This window comes from Pan troglodytes, chromosome 4 (genome assembly GCF_028858775.2).
Source record: "Pan troglodytes isolate AG18354 chromosome 4, NHGRI_mPanTro3-v2.0_pri, whole genome shotgun sequence".
Lineage (NCBI taxonomy): Eukaryota > Metazoa > Chordata > Mammalia > Primates > Hominidae > Pan > Pan troglodytes.
In genome coordinates, this window is record NC_072402.2 from 80,691,644 (window position 1) to 80,716,848 (window position 25,205).

Below are 25,205 nucleotides of genomic sequence, written 5' to 3' on the forward strand. Positions count from 1 at the left end.
TCAGTGTAAAACAGTCCAAGTGCCGAGCTCAAGAGGCTTCCTTTTTAGTGCAGGGACTGAGGCTAACTAGGGAAAACATACAGAATACGAAAGCTGGGATACAGGTCTACACCGAGCTCTGGCTGTCTTGACAAATTCAGAGGAGTGGGAGAGTGAGAAGCCAGATTATCCCAGGAAGCCTTGACAGAGGAAGTGGGGACATGAATGGGGCTGACAAGGGGAGTTTGGCCAGAGAGTGAGGAGGAGGAAGGTAAGGAAGACAATGGAAGAGTACCGTGAAAATGTCCATACTACCCAAAGTCATCTATAGATTCGGTACAATTCCTACCAAAATTCCAATGACATTTTTTACAGAAACAGAAAAAAAAAAACAGTTGTAAAATGTGCATGGAACCACAAAGGACTCTGAATAGCCAAGGCAGTTTGAGTTTAAAAAAAACAAAAGACAAAACAAAACAACAACAACACAACAAAAACAGGGCTAGGCATGGTGGCTCACGCCTGTAATCCCAGCACTTTGGGAGGCCAAGGCGGGTGGATCACCTGAGGTCAAGAGTTCGAGACCAGCCTGGCCAACATGGTGAAATTCCCGTCTCTACTAAAAATACAAAAATTAGCTGAGTGTGGTGGCACACGCCTGTAATCCCAGCTACTTGTGAGGCTGAGGCAGGAGAATTGCTTGAACCTGGGAGGTGGAGTTGCAGTGAGCCAAGATCATGCCATTGTATTCCAGCCTGAGCAACAGAGCAAGACTCCGTCTCAAAAAAAAAATAATAATAATAATAATAAGGTATTACATTTATTGAAATAGCTAGAAGAGAGAATTTGGGATGTTCCTACCACAAAGACATGATACATTTGATGTATCAAATGGATATGCTAATTACCCTGATTTAATCATTGCACAATGTATATATGTACTGAAGTACCACTTTGTGCTCCATAAGTATGTACAATTATGTGTCAATTAAAAAAAAAAGGCAGCTAGGCGCGGTGGATCACGCCTGTAATCCCAGCACTTTGGGAGGCCAAGGCAGGCGGATCACTTGTCAGGAGTTTGAGACCAGCTTGGCCAACATGGTGAAACCCTATCTCTATGAAAAATACAAAAATTAACCAGGCATGGTGGCATGCACCTGTAATCCCAGCTACTTGGGAGGCTGAGGCACGAGATTCGCTTGAACCCAGGAGGTAGAGGTCAGTGAGCTGAGATTGCACCACTGCCTTCAAGCCTGGGCAACAGAGCAAGACTCTGTCTCAAAAAAAAAAAAAGGCAACAGAATGAAAGCAGAGAAGCAAGAAAGAGCCTGAAATCTTGGAGGTGGCAGGGCAAGGGGATGTGTGCCAGTGGACAGTGGGAAGTCATCTAGGAGGTGGGTTCCAACAGCCACTCACTCCTGAAAGTGCCTGTTCATAAGGCCCTGCATAGGCTTGGGCTAATCTTCCACCTCAGACACACAGCATCTTGCAACAGGGAAAAAAAATCTGGCATCAGAAAGAACAAAGCTATTTTCTTAGGAACTATGGGTCTGAGGTTAGAGTGAAAAATGAAGTTCCATGAAAGCTCTTGGTTTGAGAATTAAGTCAAACCAACTCTTCCCCAAATATTATGTTCGTTCCACAGCTCTCACATAAAATCATCTTAATTGCATTTTTTTAACCTCCTGACCTTGCTATGTGAATAATTAAGAACTAATTATTAGGACTCAGCCCTGTGCTAAGAGGTTTTCCAATAATTAAGGAGTTAACACTGTGCTAAGAGTTTTGTACACATTTAATTTTCCTCCTAACACTGAGGTATGTCCTGTGACCATCTGCATTGGAAGGATGAGGACGGAGAAACAGCGTGGTTAAGCAATGTGTCTGAGGTCAGAGTTCACAGGTGGCAGAGCCAGCGGTCGCCCCAGGAAGCTGGCTCCGCAGCCCATGCTACTGCCTAAACCCTGACTGTGTGGCCTCTGCGTGGAGAGCCCTTGGCAATCACAAGGTTGGATCGTCGAGATCCCCATGGAGACCGTACTAGCTACTAGCTTTCCAGGCCCACTGTGGAAGGCCAGGGGCCTGCCAAGACTCAAAGCCACGTGCTCTTCTCCTTCTCTGCTCAACCTTTTTTGAACTTCCCCTTAAGCATAATGTTCCTGCTTCTGGTGACAGCAAATATGGGTGGTAGTGCGGGTGGTGGGGGGGAGTAGCAATGACACAAAAGGAGGGGATTTAAACTCTGTTTTTAAATTTCATATTCAGGCCGTGGGCGGTGGCTCATGCCTGTAATCCCAGCACTTTGGGATGCTGAGGCCAGGCAGATCACTTGAGGTCAGGAGTTCGAAACCAGCCTGGCCAACATGGGGAAATCCCATCTCTACTAAAAATACGAAAATTAGCCAGGTGTGGTGGTGCACGTCTGTAATCCCAGCTGCTTGGGAGGCTGAGGCAGGAGAACTGCCTGAACCTGGGAGGCGGAGGTTGCAGTGAGCCGAGATCGAGCCACTGTACTCCATCCAGCCTGAGCGACAGAGCAAGAATCCGTCTCAAAAATAAATAAATTTCATATTCACTCACTGAATAAACCTAAACAGGCAATTCATGTTAGCAATTTGACTTTATTGCAAAGTCTGTAACTTAAAAGGTCTTCATCTGAGGGAGACGAGGTTACACTGAGGCAGCCTTTGGTTGTCACCTTTCAAGACAACCTTTTCTCTGGAAACATTCGAAATGCCCAATCATGGGAGGAAGGTTGACTCGTTACAGCACATCCGTGGGGTGGAAGGCCCAGCAGCCTCTCCAAGTGATGTCGGGTGTAGAAGAGCCTGCAGGATAGCAGTGCGGTTTCCTAGAGTAGGCTATGGGTGTGCTGACACCAGAGTGGTCAGTGCGAGGGACAGCCTGCTAGGTCAGGCCCATGGGCTGAGGAGCAGTCTTACTGATGCCAGCAGGCTGCTCAAATATTATTTCGTGTGGATGTATGAGGTTTAAAAAGGTTGTTAGGTACTGGTGACTACCACAGTGGATTTTTTTTTTTTTTTTTTTTGGCAAAAAGACAAAAAAAGCACAGGACTATATATTTATTCACACCCATATACGCACAAGACTCAAATGATACAGACCAAAATATTAACAGAGGTTTTTCGCTTGGGCTTAGGTGATTTTTATGCTATCTTTCAAAACTTCCCTCTCAATTGTAATTTCTTAAGTTTCTAGAATAAACATGTATCCCGTCCATAACAGAGTTAAACATTTAGTGACAAACAAGGGGCCTGGATTCCCCACACTGCTTCAGTTTCTCACAACAGCTTTGACAGCTTTTCCAACAGCTACCACCTCCTCTCGTTCTGGTTTCCAAGAGCCACCATTTAACAGACAGAGTCAATTGCTGCCAGAAAGCTAAATGGCTCTAAAATCAGACCTCACAATCAACACATCTTGGTCGGCCATTTGCTCCTGTGTTTCTAAAGTTTCTAAAACTTTCTTAGGAAAATCATGTTTGTAGGTATACATACACACATATATATACACACACGTATCTTACTGTGTATCATATACTAGGCAGATATATACACACATATATGTTTCTCTTAGGCAAATCACATACACACACGTAATATAACTTACTCAACATATTAGGTACTAGATTGTGTTCCAAATGCTACACATGAAAATGTCATTGATTCTTCCTCAACAACCCCATGAGGTGTGTAACTTAGGACAACAGTGACCAATCCAAGGTCCCTTCCCTGGTCAAAGTTGGGGCTCAGATCTGAGCCCTGGCAGCCTGCGTATGCCCCTGTGTGCTTAACCACCGTGCAGTGTATGGGTCATTTTGGATTTTTTTTTAATGATAAGGTATTCCTTCTTTGATCACTTATGCATTTTTGGATATTTCAGTTTTAAAAAAGATATGTTTTGGCTAGGTGCAGCGGCTTATGCCTGTAATCCCAGCACTTTGGGAGGCTGAGGTGGGTGGATCACTTGAGGTCAGGAGTTCGAGACCAGCCTGGCCAACATAGTGAATCGCCGTCTCTACTAAAAACACAAAAATTGGCCGAGCGTGGTGGTGGGCACCTGTAATCCAAGCTACTCAGGAGGCTGAGGCAGGAGAATTGCTTGAACTCTGGAGGCAGAGGTTGCAGTGAGCCAAGATCGCGCCATTGCACTCCAGCCTGGGTGACAGAGGGAGACTCTGTCTCAAAAAAAAAAAAAAAACAAAGATATGCCAGGCGCGGTGGCTCACGCCTGTAATCCCAGCACTTTGGGAGGCTGAGGTGGGCAGATCATGAGGTCAGGAGATTGAGACCATCCTAACACGGTGAAACCCCATCTCTACTAAAAATACAAAAAAAAATTAGCTGGGTGTGGTGGCGGACGCCTGTAGTCCCAGCTACTCGGGAGGCTGAGGCAGGAGAATGGCGTGAACCTGGGAGGCAGAGCGTGCAGTGAGCCAAGATCACACCACTGCACTCCAGCCTGGGCAACAGAGCAAGACTCCGCCACAAAACAAAACAAAACAAAACAAAACCAAAGACATGTTTTGAAGAACATCCTTCTTACATACTGGAAAGCAGCTATTTGTAATAACACTGGAAGAAGAACTGCTACGAGCACTCAAGTACTCAGCAGGACCAACTGGTCACAGATAGCCTTTTCATTGGGAAGGAGAGAGAAATACCTAAACAAAAGGAGACAGAAGCTCTAAAATCTTTTAGAGATCAGGTAATCGAGTATTTCAGATACACCCCAAAAGCCCTTGAGGGTGCCAGTGTGTCACTGCAACTCGATCAATCCTGACGAGGACCCTTAAAGAATTAAATGGTAACTAATATATTATGTTTTGACATGTTAACTAAATATAGCACATATATCATTGCCTGTTAAATATAATCAGTTCCTGGTCTAGCATTCCTGGCTGCTCAGTGGGTGTAAGGGACACACAGCTGCACCTTTCTCAAGGCTCATTATCTATGGGAAATCCAGAGAGGGCAAGGCAGAAAAGCATCCAAACATCTGCACCCACCGGGGTCAGTACGGTCAGAGAGGTGCACAGAGCTCCAGGGAGTACGGGGCTGGGAGACGAAATTCTCTCTACACTATAACACAAGAGAACTTGACATGCAGCAACCCACTTACTTAAGGTACAAACCCGCAGTATTTTTTTTTTTTTTTTTTTTTAAGTTCTGGGATACATGTGCAGGATGCGCAGGTTTGTTACACAGGGAAATGTGTGCCATGGTGGTTTGCTGCACCTATCAACCCGTGACCTAGGTATTAAGCCCTGCATGCATTAGCTATTGATCCTGATGCTCTCCCTCCCCCCACCACCCCATCCGCAACAGGCTCCAGTGTGTGATGTTCGCCTCCCTGTGTCCATGTGTTCTCATTGTTTAGCTCCCACTTATAAGTAAGAACATGTGGTGTTTGGTTTTCTGTTTCTGTGTTAGTTTGCTGAGGATAATGGCTTCCAGCTCCATTCTTGTCCCTGCAAAGGACATGATCTCATTCCTTTTTATGGCTGCATAGTATTCCATAGTGTATATGTACTACATTTTCTAACACTGATGAAAACCTCAGTATTGACAAAAACTGGCCTACCTAGAATAAGAAATTCCTCAGTGGCAAGAAAGGAAAGAATGTTCTGCATGAGGTTGCAAATAGGAAATGTTGGTTTAGTGAAAAAAAACCAACCCTTTGCTGTCCCTCTTCTATTCCAAAGCAAATCTGGATTCCAAGAAAACTTCCAGAGGACCATTATGTAGAACATGCACTCTTAAAATGTATGAAGATACTGGCCTCAAATGAAGCCTTACTTTGAAAGGTGACATTGAAGGCTGCCTCAATGTAACTTCATCTCCCTCAAATAGAAACCCCCCCAACCCCCCACTTTTTTTTTTTGAGATGAAGTCTCGCTCTGTCGCCCAGGCTGGAGTGCAGTGGCGTGATCTCAGCTCACTGCAAGCTCCACCTCCCGGGTTCACACCATTCTCCTGCCTCAGCTTCCTGAGTAGTTGGGACTACAGGCGCCCACCACCACGTCTGGCTAATTTTTTGTATTTTTAGTAGAGATGGGGTTTCACTGTGTTAGCCAGGATGGTCTCGATCTCCTGACCTTGTGATCCATCCGCCTTGGCCTCCCAAAGTGCTGGGATTACAGGTGTGAGCCACTGCGCCCGGCCAAATAGAACCCTTTTTAACACTCTTTGCAGTAAAGTCAAATTGCTAACAAAACAATGCCTGTTAGTGTTTGTCCAGCAAGTGAATGTGAACCCGAAAGAGAAACCAGAACCCACAGTAACAGCCTCATCACTAACAAAGGAACAAAGAGCCTCGGATCACAGAACAGAGACATCAGGGGCCTGTATTTTTTCTGTGAGTAGCCATCAGGGTATGGGATAGATATTCTGGGGTTTCACTTTTTTCTTTCTTTCTCTTTTTTTTCTGAGACGGAGTCTCGCTCTTTTTGCCTAGGCTGGAGTGCAATGGCTCGATCTCGGCTCATTGCAACCTCTGCCTCCTGGGTTTAAACGATTCTCCCGCCTCAGCCTCCCAAGTAGCTGGGATTACAGGCGCCCGCCAACATGCCCAGCTAATTTTGTTTTGTATTTTTAGTAGAGACTGGGTTTCACCATGTTGGCCAGGCTGGTCTCGCACTCCTGACCTTGGGGGATCCACCCGCCTCAGCCTCCCAAAGTGCTGGGATTACAGGTGTGAGCCACCGCGCCCGGCCCACATTTTTATTTTGTAGGACAGCCCTAAAAAGTAAGGCTATCTTTTTTCTGTCTACCACCGTAGTTTGCTAACCAATCAGAAGGCAGGCGCTGAGACAGTAACAACCAGCCGACAGTTGCGGAGGACTGCCGGGACTCCCACAGAGCTCGACAAGTGGGATCACAGTCATCACCAGCCACTGAGAAGAGTGTCCCCTACCCACAGAGTGCAAGTTTAGAACCCAGATTTCCTTTTTTTTTGTTTGTTTGTTTTTTTTGAGACAGAGTCTCACTCTGTCCCCCAGGCTGGAGTGCAATGGCACAATCTCAGCTCACTGCAACCTCTGCCTCCTGGGTTCAAGCAATTCTCGTGTCTCAGCCTCCTGAGTAGCTAGGATTACAGGCATGCACCACCACACCCGCTAATTTTTTTATGTTTAGTAGAGGTGAGGTTTCACTATGTTGGCCAGGCTGGTCTTGAACTCCTGACCTCAAGTGATCGGCCCCCCCTTGGCATCCCAAAGTGCTGGGATTATAGGCATGATGAGCCACCGCGCCCCACCAGAATCCAAATTTTCAATAAAGGTCTCCACTAACAAGGAAGCAAAATCACTTAATTCAGTTGATTTTTAAAAATCATGTTTTACAATATTATTTTGTTCAACTACTAGATGATGGGTAGCCAAATTTTACACACACACATACACACCCCACACTTTTTTTTTTTTTTCCCCAGAGATTGGGTCTAGTTCTGTCACCCAGGCTGGAGTGTAGTGGCATGATCATAGCTCACTGCAGTCTCAAACTCCTAGGTTCAAGTAACCCTCCTGTCTTAGCCTCCCAAGTATAGCCACATGCCACCACATCTAACTAATTTCCTTTTTTTTTTTTTTTTTTTTTTTTTAATTTTGAGATACAGTTTCGCTGTATAGCCCAGGCTAGAGTGCAATGGCATGATCTTGGCTCACTGCAACCTCCACCTCCCGGGTTCAAGCAATTCTACTGCCTCAGCCTCCTGAGTAGCTGGTATTATAAGCGTGCTCCACCATGCCCAGCTAATTTTTTTGTCTTTTTAGTAGAGATGGGGTTTCACCATGTTGGCCAGGCTGGTCTTGAACTCCTGACCTCATGATCTACTTGCCTCAGCTTCCCAAAGTGCTGGGATTACAGACATGAGCCACTGCACCTGGCACCTAAATAAATACTGAGATGACTTCTGCCTCCACGATGTTACTTAATCTCTCATCAACACTTATGTGTGGTTTTTCAGTATCATTTCACTTGTCCTTTGTGGAGGTTTTTGTTGCCATTTCTCAGTGCATTTGATTTCACGTAGGCAGAGTGCTGAGATTTTGATGGGTGGGAAGTCCTTTTGATTCATCTTATGTCTTGCTGGTGTCACAAAAGGGTAAAAAGGGTCAACTGACTGAAAATGGATGTGTTCAACATGGCATGAAAACGATGAGTTTAGGCCCAATGATATAGTAAAGGTGCTAAATGCAGGCAGTATTTAAATGTTAATTTGTGTAAAAGATTTTTCTCCTTAAAAATATCAATTTCCTTTCTTTCTTTCTTTTTTCTTTTCTTTTTTTTTTTGACAGAGTCTTGCTCTTGTTGCCCAGGGTGGAGTGCAATGGTGCCACCTTGGCTCACTGCAACCTCCGCCTACACAGTTCAAGCGATTCTCCTGCCTCAGCCTCCCAAGTAGCTGGGATTACAGGTGCGCACCACCACGCCCGGCTAATTTTTGTATTTTTAGTAGAGATGGGGTTTCACCATGTTGGCCAGGCTGGTCTCAAACTCCTGACCTCAAGTGGTCCGCCCACCTCGGCCTCCCAGAGTGCTGGGATTACAGGTGTAAGCCACTGCGCCTGGCCTGTATAATGCTTTCATTAGGGTATCTCCCCACCTACTTTAAGATTAACAAATGGGAAAATAATCTTACCAGTCATGGGTTGTTGCCCCAGCTCTGATGCAGCTTTGGGCAGGTTCTCTGTGAGGTGGCTGGCATCCGGATGGGACAGAGCACTGGCTAGTGCACAGCTGGTAGAGACACAAGCATCTCCAGTGGTCAGCTTTCCCAGAGATTCCTGGCACAATGACAACCACAAGCCACTTGAAATAACTTTCAGGCTTTCTGCACCATAAGATGAGATCATATATAGAGAGCAGAGCTAGTTTAGGAAAAGGCAAAGGGGCCCTGGACTAGGAGCCAGCAGATCCAGATTGTGGGTTTAAGGTCTGCTAGGAATTAAATGGTCTTATCATTCTTCCCCAAGCCTCCATTTTTTCAACTCTAAAATGGGCATAAAACATTCCCAGTCTTACTCATAGAGCTTAAAAGAAGATGATTAAATGAGAACAGTTATAAAAACAGCACATATAAGGCTAGACAGATGTAAGGTATTGTTATTATATTGCATAGAGATATTCAAGACTATAACACTAACTCCTTAGTTTGGTAGTGAGGGAATGAACGAATCTGGATAAACAAAATTGACATTTCATATTTCAAGACTTCACTTTGGCTAAGTGTCCATTACTTTCTCTTCTTCTACCTAACATTCAATGCAATGAAATTCTAAAACTAACAGTTAAATCAGATTCATGTGAAATTTATCCATTGTGAGTCATAAAGTGGCCCAAAGGTGGCAGCAGAGCACAGAGGTGAAAGGGATAATGTGTCTTTCAGCAGCTTTGGTAAGAAATCTTTTCATAAAATATCAGTTACCAGCTGAGGGAAACCTAGATAGGGTTTAACTCAGTTAATTTTCTATTTATTAGTAACACAAATGTAACATAAAAACAGTAGAGGAGTTTCAGAACTAGACAGAGGTGGTGGGTCATATTGCATTCTGAATGTACTAAGTGCCATTGAATTGTACATTTCAAAATGGTTAATTTCATGTTATATGAATTTCACTTCAATTTAAATCAAGTAGTAAATAAAAACAGAATTTAACTCATTTACCAAAAGAGGAAGGTTTTTTCTTTCAATATTTGAGGATATATACTTTATAGCAATCCATTCTATTTTTTCTCAGATATAAATAAAATCAAATTTTGTAACTAAAATTTTTATGAGAAAAATTAGTCTTGTTGTACAAGTTTCAAATGCTGCTCAAAAGTTCATTCTGAGAGTATTAATTTAGAATTACAAAAACTCTTATTTTAATAGATATAAATTATTATGAATAAAAATCCTAATTTGCCTTTATACAGTTATCCAAAACTTGTGATTTTTTTTTTTTTTTTTTTTTTTTTGAGACCGAGTCTTGCTCTGTCACCCAGGCTGGAGTACAGTGGCATGATCTCAGCTTACTGCAACCTCCACCTCCCGAGTTCAAGAGATTCTCCTGCCTCAGACTCCCGAGTAGCTGGGATTACAGGTGCACACCACCACACCTGACTGATTTTTGTATTTTTAGTAGAGACGGGGTTTTGCCATGTTGGCCAGGCTGGTCTCGAATTCCTGACCTCAGGTGATCCACCTGCCTCAGCCTCCCAAAGTGCTGGGATTACAGGCGTGAGCCACTGTGCCCGGCCGATGCTTTTTAAAAGAAGAAATTTACCCAATGGCCAAACATTATATTTTAAAACACAGGTAGTGGTTGGAGGTAAAATATGATATTTGAGGAGAAGGAAAAAAGATGTGCATTTCTATTAAAACAAAAATAAGGTTAAAAAAATGACTTTTGCCTGGTATAATTTTTACGACTTAGCATTTTCCAGGTCTATTGACATATATGTTTATATAAACTACTTGAACACACATCTGTAATAATATGGCTTTATAAGTCATCTCAGATTCTTTGTTCAGCGAGAGAGAGAGAGAAGTTATTTATGTTAAGGAGATTATAAACAACATTGATTTCTCATACTGTCTCCTTGATAAAGTAGAGGTATATTGAACATTTTTAAAAATGAACAATTTGATAATTCTAACATACTCATAACCAAGTAGTAACATAACCAATATTAACTTGCATTTAATGTGGTACATTATCAATTTCTAAGTGAATGCATTCCTGTTATTCCATATGATACCACAGCAAGGTTATGAGTGGCTATAATTATATATAACCAATGTAGAAATTTGGAAAAATGTAAGGATCACTCATAACCTTATCAGCTGGAGGGAATCACTGTTAACATATATTTGATGGTGCCTCCAGCTCTGTGAGATGACCAAGGCAGAGAGCACCAGCCCAGAGAACTAAGCCCAGAAACGTTTAATAACTTGCCCAAGTTGTAACTCGACCGGTGCCAACTAGTCAGCGGTGGAGCTCATGCCAGGCCCATGGTTTTACTTTCCCTGTGCCACACTGCCTTTCCATCATCAGCCACAGGTGCTGTGTACAGGTAAGACAGAGATTCTATAGTATCTTCTGGCCAAATGATCTCATGACTAACAACCTGCTGATACATTAATAAGCTCCCTAGGCTGGGTGCGGTGGCTCACGCTTGTAATCCCAGCACTTCAGGAGGCCGAGGCAGGTGGATCACCTGAGGCCAGGAGTTTGAGACCAGCCTGACCAATATGGTGAAACCCTGTCTCTACTAAAAAATACAAAAATTAGCCAGGCATGGTGGTGTGCGCCTGTAGTCCCAGCTCCTCGGGAGGCTGAGACAGGACAATCGCTTGAACCTGGGAGGCAGAGGTTGCAGTGAGCTGAGATTGCGCCACTGCACTCCAGCCTGGGTGACAGAGCGAAACTCCGTCTCCAAGAAAAAAAAAAGGCTTCCAAGCAGTCCAGGTATTTAAATGACTGACTCTGTTGAAAGATAATTCTCCAGCCATCATCCTTTCCCACTGGCAGCTTACCCATGCTTTACAACAGACTCCATCTTCACTCACACATATTCATGCACTTCCATTCCAAGTAACTAAGAGAAAGTCAGTTACCTTCTCCACAGCTCCAACTGGCTGAAAGCCAGCAACAGTCACTTTGACAGAAGTGGCCTGGACTCTCGTGTCCAGATCGCATGGATCATTGGCTCTGCCAGTCAGGTTCACTGCCTGTGAGCCACTGGGTTTGGCCTCAGCCTCGGATCTCTTGCAGTGGGGGCTGACCCTGGCCACTGGTCTGTGCCTGGAGCCCAGGCCTTCACTTTTCTGCTGGGGGGAACTGGGGCTCCCAGTGTTCGTCAGACTCTGGGTGTCTGTATGGACTGTGTATTCCAATTTGGGTGCGCTACTTGATCCTGACAGTTCCTTCTTCCACCAGCTTCCAGGGCACCCCTTGGGGGCCTCTGCAGAGTCCGTGAGGTTGGCTGCATAGGACGCAGCATCCACCATGCCCTCTGGGATACTCTCCTCTAAGTCCACTGAGCTACCAAGAAGAGGTGCCGAGACGGCCTTGCTCACCAGTGTTTTCCGGGGTCGTTCCTCTTGGTTGTGGACGTCCATGCCCTTGGAAGAGGAAATTGAGACACGCCTTGGGTCATCCTCTGACAGAGGCCTGATGGGACCCGGGAGGGCCCCTGGGAGTGAAATGCAGTCCGCTTCTCTGTCAAACTCTTCCTCATCACTGGCATCGTTGGCATCGTAGCAGCCTACCTTCCTCTGGCGGAGGAGAGGGTTTCGGAGGGCCTGTGGGCTTCCGGGGAGACTGGCTTGTCTGGCAACTGTCACCTGCTTGTGGAAGAGCCCAGAGGCCCGATGGCTCCCAAGAGTCACGAGGCTGTTGGCTCTGGGTTTTCCAGGCTCCTTGTGAGCTGGCGGAGGTGGGGACAGAAAAGTCAAGTGAAATTGAGCTTCCCGCTTGGCCCTGTCTTATCATCTGACCCCATCATTACACATAAGCATTTCCACATTCACTAACACCAGACACACAGCCTCAGCCACTGGACACAAGGCCTAGGCAACATGGCTTCCTGGAGGCTATATGGAGTAGATAGGCGGGCTGTCTTTCTCTTTTCCCTACTGACCTACCCCCACCCCCTTTTCTTAAATCCCAACCTCTGGATTAACTCAAACGTGTGCTGTTGGAAGACAGAAACTTAATTCTTCCACCTCCATGATTATCTAACACATTGTTAGGGTTTAACCTAAATGCTGCTGAGAATTCCTCCATAGAAGGATGCCCGGGGACTGATGACATGTCCCACACACCTGGGCTGCCTTCTTGGCCCCTTGAGGTCCTTCCTTCATCTGCAGAAAGGGAGGCTTGATTGACAGGCACGTGAATGCTTGCAGCCTGAACTGTGCTATGTCTTAAAGATACTCTAGAACAATGCCAACCTGAATCTGCAACAATTTTTATATCTTGTTAAATGCAGTGAAAAATTACACGTTTGCACCTTGAAATGTTTCTATAAGAACAGAGCAAACTCATCGATAGCTCCAAATGAGTCAGAGTGGTCGTCGCCTACCTCTCCTAAAACAAGGGGATTTTCTTCTTCAGATGCTAGAAATTAAGAGGAAACCTCACCAGCAGAAAGAAGTCTGAGAAATCGGTATGGATTGTATCAGATTATCATCTCATATTATCTTGAATTGATATATCAATGAGATTTTTAAAAAATCTTTTGATAATATGTCTCTTATGAGTTCTTAATCTTTAATTTACAGCCTTCTACAAAGAATGAAGCTAGGGCCTGGTGAGGGAAGGGACCTGGAATCTGGCTGGATTCCCTAAAATGTAAGGGCATCAGGTTGCCCATCCTGATTTGATGCCATAAAATTCAAGACTACATTATGTAAAGGGCATTGAAAGGAGGTCTGGTTTAGCCACCATCCACACCTGACTATAGAATGTGTATCCAGCCCATTTACTGAGTAACTGAGTGGCCAGTCACTAACAGTGGCTGCATTTTCCAAGAGTAAGCTCTCAGGGTACAGCATTGTCTAATGGTGCGATCTCAGCTCACTGCAACCTCTGTCTCCCAGGTTCAAGCAATTCTCCCCACTCAGCCTCCCAAGTAGCTGGGATTACAGGCGCGTGCCACCACGCTTGGCTAATTTTTGTATTTTTAGTAGAGATGGGGTTTCACCATGTTAGCCAGGCTGGTCTTGAATTCCTAACCTCAAGTGATCCCCCCGCCTCGGCCTCCTCAAGTGCTAGGATTACAGGCGTGAGCCACTGCGCCCGGCCTGGTCTCCAGCTCTTTTCTCGTATTACAGCGCCAGGGTAGCTAAACCACTGTAGCCGCCAGCATAGAGGTGGAAACCAGTCACTGCTGACTGGAATGCAGAGCCCAGGCCCTCTGGGGCACCCCTGCTTACTGGAGGTGCTGGGAGGCAGGCTGCCCTCCTCCGACGTGCTGCAGCCACTTCCTGGGTGATCCTCGTCCTCAGAACCGGCCACCATGAAGTCTGACAAGGGGCCAGGGACATCGTGGGCAAAGTACTGGGAGAGTTCAGATTCAGAAATAAGGGAGTCCTGTTGAAGAAGAAAACATCCGATAACTAAGAAAACACAGCAGAAGCAGACTTCCAAGGGTTATGACGTCCTATCTTTCCAAGAACAGTTCGTTCTAATCCACGGTCACTTGAAATAGCTGTGATAGTAAACGCCAACCTCCATTTACCTCAGAACGGCTAAACTGACAACTAGTGAATAAAAAGGTGACTGCTGCCAGACAATGTTTTTAGAGACTTTTTGTTTTTGGCTAAACTTTTGGCAATGATCGGAAAAGCCACAGCAGCAACACATCAGCCATCCCAGGAAAAACACTGGGGGGATGCGATGGGAAAGACAAATGTGATTCAAGCCAACCAGTCTAGCCAAATGGTGAACAAAAACCAGGGGAGTTTGAATCCTGCACCCCGACGCACTGAGACTCAGCAAGAGCCTAGCTGAGGAAGATTGCGTGGCCTCCTTAAAGCCCCGAGTCCTGACTCACGCTGCTTTATTATGGAGCAGTTTGAAAACTTATTTTGCAAACTGTAGTTCAGTTCTTTTATTTTGTTGCTCTATTCTTTTCCTGGATAAGTGTTTAGCAAAAGAAACACACATTTTTGCATCTATTCTCAAATGAGCATTGTTGCGATTTCCTGTATAAAGTGGCAAAAATGACTCATGGGCAGAAACAGGGACTGGGCCCTCCGGCTTGACTTGTGGGCTCCAGGAATTAGTTTGTGGTCCAGCTGAGGGAGGCAGGTAGCAGTTCACCTTGACTCACCTTTTTTGCAAGAGAGGGACTCTTCAAGGGGGTACCTGTTGGAGGGAAAATTCACCATATTGTCAAAACAATAAAGCTCAAGTCACAAATAGGCTCACATCCTTAACTAAAAAAGGAGGTGGCAAACACAGTAAACAAAACTCCCTTTGCTTGATGATGGGCTGCATGCACAGGGTTAGACGTGCATGCAGTCTACCTGGGTACCTGATCCTCATCCCCATCCCATCTGCCATGATGCTTCAAGCCCTAACTCAGATGCTACTACCTGCATGATGATCCCAGTTAGAAGTAATTTCTTCTGAATTTCCAAAGTGTTTTATCCTACCCACACATCAACTTCCACGTACATCATATAATGTATGAGTGGATGTGTCTTGTCTCCCTTCTTCAATCTACAGAGCAGAAATGTTGACTGATCTGACCCCATGGAGCTAGATATTTATTTTCAGACAGAGTTGGACTCTTGTTGCCCAGGCTGGAGTGCAATGGCATGATCTCAGCTCACTGCAACCTCTGCCTCCCGGGTTCAAGCAATTCTCCTGTCTCAGCCTCCCGGGTAGCTGGGATTACAGGCATGCGCCACCACATCCGGCTACTTTTGTATTTTTAGCAGAGATGGGGTTTCTCCATGTTGGTCAGGCTGGTCTCGAACTCCAGACTTCAGGTGATCCGCCCGCCTTGGCCTCCCAAAGTGCCGGGATTATAGGCGTGAGCCATGGCGCCCGGCTCCATGGAGCTGGACATTGTACTTCATATCTACTAAGTGTTCGGTGATAATTGCTGAATGGATTGAAGTATGAATGAACAAATGAACATCACCCAAGAAACTCATGAAAGAACTGAGAAGATGACTGAATATCTATTTTAGTTTTTAACTGTAGGGTGAAAAGGCTCAGGATTTAAACCATATGCCATGAAGCAGAAGGGATTTTGGGCATGAGGGTTACAGCTTAATAAACTCTTTATAAATGATCAAGTGGAAATGCTGGGATTATGAGAGCACAGCTTTCAGGCAGGTCGGGATGATGAACTGATTGAATAGAAAGCCTATGATGGCTGTGTCCACTTCAAATATATTAATTATGAATGTAAATAATCAGGGTATTTCATGATTGCCAAAAAACCCTATGCTTTCCTTTTCCTCTGACAACTAATAACTTATGTCTCAGTTCCTTTTCCTCCCAGGTAGCAATCTGAACGTCAGTATAATCTCAAGCTCAGAAATGTGTGAAGAGTCCCTTTAGGCTTCCATGCTAAAGGAAACTTTATTTTTAAGACTTGATATAATGTTTCATATTTTAAATTCATATGAAATTCCTAATATCTCAAGCCTTCTCTGCCTGAACTTTTCCACCTGAGCGAAATCATGATTTTTGCTACCTCTATTACCCTTTTGAATGGAAACTTTTTAATTCATGTAAAGAAATCTCAGGCCTTTTGGTAGATAATACTCTGCATCTACCAAACTACTGAAATTCTGGATATCGTTTCCCTTTCATCTTTAGCATTTCGAATGAATCAAGCATAAATACATGCAATACTTCTAACTTACCTTTGCAAATTATTTGGAAGTAGTATAACAAGCATGCATGATTAGATCTTTAATGAAGCACATTAAATAACTGCAGAAATCAAAACTAGCAGCCAAGAGAAAGCATAGACTGTCTTTGACAGCTACTTTTGCCAAACCTGATAATTACCAAGAATCCAATAATACTGCACTGGGGAGTGCCTGTGGGTGAACTTAATGAGAAACTCTTCTGAATGTTGAATGAAAATGTGAGATTACAGTACCTAAGCCAGGAGAGGAAGTGGCCTCTTTGCTCTCCTGATAAGTGCTGCGTGCTATCACTTCATCCATTTCCTGCTCGGAAACCTGATTTTCAGCAGAAAGCAAAGATTAGATGGTTTTATTTATTTATTTCTCCCAATGAAAGTACCTAGGACCAGAGTCAGAGTCAAGTGCAGATAAAGAGGCAAACCACAGGGCCAAGGATTATGACCATCCTCTGAAGCTGTAACTCAGAGCATGTAAGAAGTTCAGCAACACACACATAACAAGACTTTTCAACTGGTGCCCAAGTTCATTAAGCAAAGCATTCAGTGCTATGATTACCAACAACACAGCTGATATCTGCCTCTCCGGAAAACTCACTTCAATTTTTTTTTTTTGGACAGAGTCTCTCTGTTACCCAAGCTGGAGTGCAGCGTCTTGATCTTGGCTCGCTGCAACCTCCGCCTCCGAGGTTCAAGTGATTCTCCTGCCTCAGCCTCCCAAGTAGCTGGGACTATAGGCGCGCACCACCACGCCTGGCTAATTTTTGTATTTTTAGTAGAGACAGGGTTTCAGTATATTGGTCAGGCTGGTCTTGAACTCCTGACCTTGTGGTCCACCCACCTCGGCCCCCCAAAGTGCTGGGATTACAGGTGTGAGCCACCGCGTCCGGCCTAATTCTTTTTAAGCAATTTTAAACCTACATAAAACATGTAAGAGTAGTGCAAGAGTAGTATACTTTTCACCTAGAATCACTAATTTTTAACATTTTGCCACATTTACATGCATGTCCTCCCTACACAGACACATACACACACACACACGCACACACAGAATTACAGCTTTTTGCTAAACCATTTGCGAGTAAGTTGCAGACATCGTGACCCTTTACCCGTAAATATTTCAGCATGGGTCTCTTAGAAACAAAGACATTCTTTTAAATAACCATGGTACTATTATCAAATTCAGGAAATGCAACATTGATGACTGTGTAACATAGATTTCATATTCCAGTGTGACTAAATACTGCATATTGACAGTACTTTTCTAATAGTGTCCTTTGCAAGTACTACTCAAAGTGTGTCTGTAGTCTGGGACTAGCTCACAGAAAGTTTAATGCCAGCCTGTGATGAGATAAGAACTTAACTCCAGAATGCAAATTAGCATACGGCTTCATCAAAATCATCATGCTAAGGAAAAAATGTCAGCTGAACTATTAATAGTGTGCATGGTGACACAATGTTTACATTTTGGTGCAAACACATCTTGCTGTGGACCTGTAGCAGGCTGCCATGGATCAACTTCTTTGCATAGTGATGTTTTATTACGAAAATTGTTTTTGGCAATCCAGGATCTAGTTGTTGTATGTCTTTAGTCTCCTTTAATCTGAAACAGCTCCCGAATCTTCCTTGGTCTTTCATGGCACTGATATCTCGGAAGAAACCAGGCCAATCCAAACCTTCAATTAGCATCTGTCTGATGGTTTCCTCATGCTTAGATTCAGATTACGCTTTTTTTTTTTTGGCAGAAAAAGTACAAGAATGATTTCCTTCTCAGTGCATTCAGAGGCACTAAGGGTCAATGTGTCTTATAATCGGTGATAACTTTGATCTCTTGATTAGGGATGGAATTTGCCAGATTTCTCCACTGGAATTTTTTTCAGTCATTAATGAGTAATCTGTGAAGAAACAGTTTGAGACTATGTAAATATCCCGCTCTCCAATATATTTGTACCCCATGGTTTTAACATCATTGACTATTATTGCTTAAATCAAGTATGACTATGAAGCTTTCAAAACAGTGCTTCTATAAGTTTTCTATTCCTTCTATATTTATTAGTATCATGGCAGATTCACGGATGTTTTTCTGTTGTTATCCATAACTGTCATTATTCATGGGAAGATTTTTTTAAAAAGCCTCATATATACTGAAATATATTGATTAAAATAGTAAGAAAATGTGGAGTTTCTTTTTTAAAGGTAGGAGTATTTAAAACTTAGAATGGTAATTTTATGTACTAAAATAATATTTGGCATAAGCAATGTTTGGATAAGCATAGCAATTTGTCTTAATAAATATTTCTATATAGAATTCAGCACTATATTTTATCATAACAGGTAAATTATGATGACATTGTGGCCTTTATGTAATGCTTTATGGTAGGCTTCACAGGAAATAAAATATGTACACATACATGCACTCAGGAATATATACTTACACACACACCCCCCTCTACATAGTAAAGAATAATTTTACATAAATGAGTCAGGGAAAATATCAGCTTAAAGAGTGGTTGCTGTTTTTCTTAATACTAGACTTTCAATAGTTGCAATTTTTTTTTTTGACTAGGAGAAAAATGGACTTCTATTACTTTCTTCCACTTAACATAAGTTAGAAGCTGCTATCCCAGCAAGTCCAAATCTCAGCCTGACTAGACCTGGAAGGCTTAAGTAACCCAACTGGGCAGCAACCGCTCCAGACATTATGAGAAACAGAAGAAAAGAAATCCTTGTGGTATTTCTCTTGGAATAACAAGAAAACTAAGCAAGCACATACATTCAGTATCAAAATGTACCATTGGCATGAAATGCTGGGCTAAGTGGTACAAAAATACATTAAACATAAAATGGAATCTTAACCAAAAGAAAAATACAGCATGAGGTTACAACTAAGAACACCACGTTTACCTAGGGAGAAACGTGAAATCCAGTCAAACAAACACTGGCATTTGGTTTTGCCGGACATAGCTCCAACACTATCACAGATGACCATTTTATTGTGGCTAGAAACATGGATGAACCTGTATGGTCAATGGCATGGCGGCCACCAGATATGATGCTTTGCGCTGAAATGCCATTTGGATGTTTGATTGTATTGGCAAAATAGACAGGAGTTTTGGAGCTGAGATGAACTAGACCTCTGAACAAATCGTGACCCATGTTATGCTGTTATTTTGAAGTCAGACATGCTTTGAAGCCAATGACTGCAAACCACTGAAAACTCAGTTTTCTGTAACATTGCTGACGGATGTATTAGGGCAGCCACAGGTTACTGGACTGCTTCCCGAGGTGAAAGGAGGTGATGTGGGTGGTAGACTCCAACGGGAGATTCTGGAGGAAGGAGCTGAGAACTGCTTTAGATGCAACCTTCAGGCAAAGAGAGCCAGCAGTGAAACAAAAGAGAACAGATTTTAAGTGAAGATGTCAGAACCACAGAATAGAAAGGAGAAAAATGGGAGGTGACAAGGAGGAAAAAACAGAAAAACGTGGAAGCAGGACTTGGTTGGTTTGATTGGATTGAGTGACTGATTGATTGACTTGAGACAGAGTCTCGCTCTGTTGCCCAGGCTGGAGTGCAGTGGCGTGATCTTAGCTTACTGCAACCTCTACCTCCCAGGTTCAAGCAATTCTCCTGCCTCAGCCTCCCGAGTAGCTGGGATTATAGGCATGTACCACCACACCTGACAATTTCTTTTGTATTTTTAGTAGAGATGGGGTTTCACCATGTTGGTCTGGGTGGTCTTGAATTCCTGACCTCAAATGATCCACCTGCCTTGGCCTCCCAAAGTGCTCGGATTACACATGTGAGCTACTGCACCCAGCTGGTACTTGGATTGATTGATTGATTGATTTAGACCAAGTCTTGCTTTTGTCCCCCAGGCTGGAGTGTGATGGTGCTATCTCGGCTCACTGCAACCTCCGCCTCCCAGGTTCAAACAATTCTCCTGCCTCGGCCCCGAGTAGCTGGGATTACAGGCGCCTGCCACCATGCCCAGCTAATTTTTATATTTTTAGTAGAGACAGGGTTTTACCCATGTTGGCCAGACTGGTCTAGGCGATCCACCCGCCTTGGCCTCCCAAAGTGCTGGGATTACAGGCGTGAGCCACAGAGCCCGGCCTGGTTTTATATTATTTATTCAAAAAACTCTGGATGCAAGACCTTTCTGAGGATGCATATAGGGAACACAATCTGAAGAAAAGCAGAGTTGCCTTTGCATTAGTCTAACGGTGATTTTGTCCCAGCACTGTTGTTGACATCACATCCCCAGATCAAGACATAGAGCCATAGCTTGATAGCACTAATTTATCCTGGGGAGGACCAGGACCACAAATGAACATCACTGAGTGTCTAAATTGATGCCACCAAGAAATCTCGGATATGGCACATAGAGGGACTCACAAGGTCTCTTGGCATAGACTTCTTACTCTTAAAGTGGTATACCAGTCCATCAAGCACAGTAGCCTGGGAACATTTAGGATGTAATTAAGCAACACTACAAGGAATACCAAGGTATGCCCATATGACAGGCATGGGTAAGAAGTATTTTTTTTGTTTGTTTTTTGAGACAAAGTCTCGCTGTGTTGCCCAGGCTGGAGTGCAGTGGCACAATCTTGGCTCACTGCAACCTCCACCTCGCAGGTACCAGTGATTCTCCTTCCTCAGCACTGGAGTAGCTAGGATTACAGGTATGCACCACTACACTGGCTAATTTTTGTATTATTGGTAGATACAGGGTTTTGCCATGTTGGCCAGGCTGGTCTCGAACTCCTGACCTCAAGTGATCTGCCCACCTCGGCCTCCTAAAGTGCTAGGATTACAGGCATGAGCCACTGCACCCGGCCAAGAGGTAACAGTCTTAATGAACACTTTGATTTTATTTTTTTACTTTTTTGAGACAAAGTCTTGCTCTGTCACCCAGGCTGGTGTGCAGTGGCACGATCCTGGCTCACTGCAACCTCCACCTCCTGGGTTCAAGTGATTCTCGTGCCACAGCCTCCTGAGTACCTGGGATTACAGGCAGCCGCCAGCACACCCGGCTAATTTTTGTATTTTTAGTAGAGACGTGGTTTTGCTATGTTGGCCAGGCTGGTCTCAAACTCCTGACCTCAAGTGATCCACCCATCTTGGCCTCCCAAAGTGCTAGGACTACAGATGTGAGCCACCGCACCCGCCCTTAGTGAACATTTTGAGTTGCTGAAAGGAAAAGCTAAATTTTCTTTTTTTTTTTTTTTTTTGAGACGGAGTCTCGCTCTGTCGCCCAGGCTGGAGTGCAGTGGCGCGATCTCGGCTCACTGCAAGCTCCGCCTCCCGGGTTCACGCCATTCTCCTGCCTCAGCCTCCCGAGTAGCTGGGACTACAGGCGCCCGCTACCACGCCCGGCTAATTTTTTGTATTTTTAGTAGAGACGGGGTTTCACCGTGTTAGCCAGGATGGTCTCGATCTCCTGACCTCGTGATCCGCCCGCCTCGTCCTCCCAAAGTGCTGGGATTACAGGCGTGAGCCACCGCGCCCGGCCGCTAAATTTTCTTAAATACAACTTAACCACAACATTAGAGGTAAGCTAATTTAAAAAGACTTTTACAACAAGCGCTCAAAAGAGTAAAAAATAGTGTTAAAAGTGGATTGAGGCTGGGCGTGGTGGCTCATGCTGGTAATCCCAGCACTTTGGGAGGCCAAGGCGGGTGGATCACTTGAGGTTAGGAGTTCGAGACCAGCCTAGCCAACATGGTGAAACCCCATCTCTACTAAAAATACAAAAGATTAGTCGAGCGTGGCAGCGCCCGCCTATAATCCCAGCTACTCGGGAGGCTGAGGCAGGAGAATCACTTGAACCTGGGAGGCAGAGGTTGCTGTGAGCTGAGATTGCACCACTGCACTCCAGCCTGGGCAACTGAGAGAGACTTTGTCTCAAAAAAGAAAAAAAAAAAAAGTGAATTGAGTTGGTTCCTTCTTTTCCTGTGTGCGTCCAAAAACAAACAAAAAAAAATTGGGTTGAGTTGAACTTGCTGAAGTGTCCTACGGTTAGCTTCAAAAAGTTAAAGGCAACTGTACAAGTATAGAAGAGATACAACCAAATAACAGCCAAGTCCAACAATGTAGGGACCATGACTATCGCAACTTCCGTATGGGTCAAGAGTGTGACGCTGATGCTGAGAAAAAAATTAGTGGGCTCTTAGGCCTTAATTACAGAAGTACTCTGCTCAGGTCAAGGTTGGCTTAGACAGAGGAGGAGCCACTCTTTAAATTGGGTCTTGTCTTTCATCAGTCTAACAACAGCAACATCCTCACACTCTAACAAAATGCTTAACATTCTTGGGGTCACGAATGACTGAGAATTTGATAGAAGCTATTGATTCCGTCCACAATTGCAAATATATTCCCACATTTGTGTAGTTCGTAATGTCCTGGTAAAGGTCCCGTGAACTTCAGGTTCAGAGTAGGCTGCAAGTTTCTTGAGATACGTTCGAATTAATTGTGTATCCCTGGTATGTTGGCACTGCCTGGCACCCAGTAGAAGCTCACAATAAATGTTTAGGTAATGAATTTGATATAGGATGAGAATAGATGATCTGAATCGCCCTGGCTGGAGGGAGACAGGGAAGGATAGTCCGTCTGTTGATGCCTGGCAGCCTGCCTGCCTGCCTGCTTCACAACCTCCACACCCATCCCAATTCACCCCCAGGGCCTCCTTGGTGCCTCTGCCTCCTGTTCAATACCAGGTTCACATGGGCTGGTGGTACCCAGGCTAAGCAGCTAACATTAGACTTGAAGGATTTTCTCTCTTTCCTTCCAAGTAAAACTTGTAAGTAAGAAAGAGTCATTTAATAATTCATTCTCAGACCGGGTGTGGTGGCTCACATCTATAATCCCATCATCCAGTGGGAGGATCACTTGAGGTCAGGAGTTTGAGACCAGCCTGGCCAACATGGTGAAACCCCGTCTCTACTAAAAATGCAAAAATTAGCTGGGCATGGTGGCGCATGCCTGTAATCCCACCTACTCAGGAGGCTGAGGCGGGAGAATCACTTGAACCCAGGAGGCAGAGGTTGCAGTGAGCCGAGATCACGAAATTGCACCCCAGCCTGGGCTATAGAGCTAGACTCCGTCTCAAATAATAATAATAATAATAATAATAATAATAATAATAATATTTCATTCTCAACAGAAGACTATATGGGTATCTTTACAATGATAAAATGTAAGGAGCTGCAGTGATATACTATGTCCGTTGGCTCAAGGCCCCATGTGGTTCCTCTGGTCTCCCGTGGAGCCATCTGTATTAGATAAACCAAAGAAAGAACTCCCACTTTCAGAATGTGTCGTTAGAGAAACAAGCAAAACCAGTACTGGAAAATGTGAATGCACGTTAAATGTCATGGTCAGGAGAATTTCAATACATATTTATGCTGCTTAGGTAGATTACAGAACAATTGTGTGAGTAGTTAATGAAAAGGATCCTGGCATGAATTTAAAAATTTAGTCTTGGCCGGGCACGGTGGCTCGTGCCTATAATTCCAGCACTTTGGGAGGCCAAGGTGTGTGGATGCCTTGAGCTCAGGAGTTCGAGACCAGCCTGGGCAACATGGTGAAACCCCATCTCTACCAAAAATGTAAAAATTAGCCAAGTGTATTGGCACACACCCATGGTCCCAGCTACTCTGGAGGCTGAGGTGGGAGCATCGCTGGAACCCGGGAAGTCGAGGTTGCAGTGAGCCATGATTGTGCCATTGCACTCCAGCCTGGGTGACAGAGGGAGACCCTGTCTCAAAAAAAAAAAAAAAAATTTAGTCTTGAGGACTTGATCTATCAGAAAAATAGTATCCTTCATAATTTTGCATAAACTTAACAAATAACTTTTCCATTATAGTTTATTTGAAATGCTGGGCTTTATTTTTTCCCCAACTTTGATGGAAGCAAAATCTACAAAGTAACATTTGCAAATAAGCATTTGGTCTGCAAAGCCAGATTTCATTTTATTTTCATTTATTTAAATTTCAAGATAATCATTTGATAAGATAAACAGGTATTTTTCTGACTCAACAGTTAAATGAACATTAAGAAGGAAACATTCCTCCACAAATCTGAAGACATTTATTTGTCCTTTAAAAGTATCTAACGTGGGGCATGGTGGCTCACACCTTTAATCCCAGCCCGAAGTGGATTGATTGCTTGAGCCCAGGAGTTTGAGAACAGCCTGAGCAACATAGCAAGACCCCATCTCTATTTAAAAAAAACAATTTTTAAGTAAACTGAAAAACTTTCTATTCTAGAAATTCTATGGAAACACAGAAACAGTTTAAATTAATTAAGTATATTACCCAAGTTAAATTCTAAATAGTTTTCTTTCCAACTATTATGAACAATTTATTTTTATACTTATCTTGACACTTTCTCATTTCTTTTTATTTCTTATTTAAAAAAAATAAAGATGAAGTCTCACTATGTTGCCCAGGCTGGTTTCAAACTTCTGAGCTCAAGTGATCCTCCTGCTTCGGCCTCCTAAAGTGCTAGGATTACCAGTGAGTCATCAAGCCTGGCCCTCATTTCTTAATTGAACAAAGTTTAAAATTCACTGAAACTGTTTTAAAAATAAATTAATTATTCAACATTAAACTTAAAGATGAGAGAATTCCCAACATATGGCCAAACAAAAGATGTGGTAAGAAAAGCCTTCTTATCTTGAAACTGACAGGGTCATAGAGATCGTCCAGTCCAAGGCTTGCAGATTCTGTTGTTGCAAAAACCCAAAGAGGTTAAGTATCTCACCAGAGCTCAAAAAGCCAGTACTCAGAACACAGCATTCTTACCTCCCACCACAGAAGTTTCAA

At 43.8% G+C, this 25,205-nt stretch overlaps 1 protein-coding gene across 11 annotated transcripts in view; it reads right to left on the reverse strand.

The window, feature by feature from the left end:
- The window catches only part of PDZD2 (PDZ domain containing 2), a 472,210-nt gene that overhangs the window by 24,676 nt on the left and 422,329 nt on the right, over positions 1-25,205 (reverse strand). For all 11 annotated transcript variants that reach the window (XM_054685117.2, XM_016953479.4, XM_054685114.2 and 8 more), the window contains 5 exons: positions 16,617-16,698; positions 14,823-14,857; positions 13,924-14,080; positions 11,602-12,413; positions 8,641-8,785 (listed from right to left, as the gene is read on the reverse strand). In XM_054685117.2, coding sequence (XP_054541092.2) covers positions 8,641-8,785; positions 11,602-12,413; positions 13,924-14,080; positions 14,823-14,857; positions 16,617-16,698 — 1,231 coding nt within the window. The remainder of the gene's footprint in view (positions 1-8,640; positions 8,786-11,601; positions 12,414-13,923; positions 14,081-14,822; positions 14,858-16,616; positions 16,699-25,205) is intronic.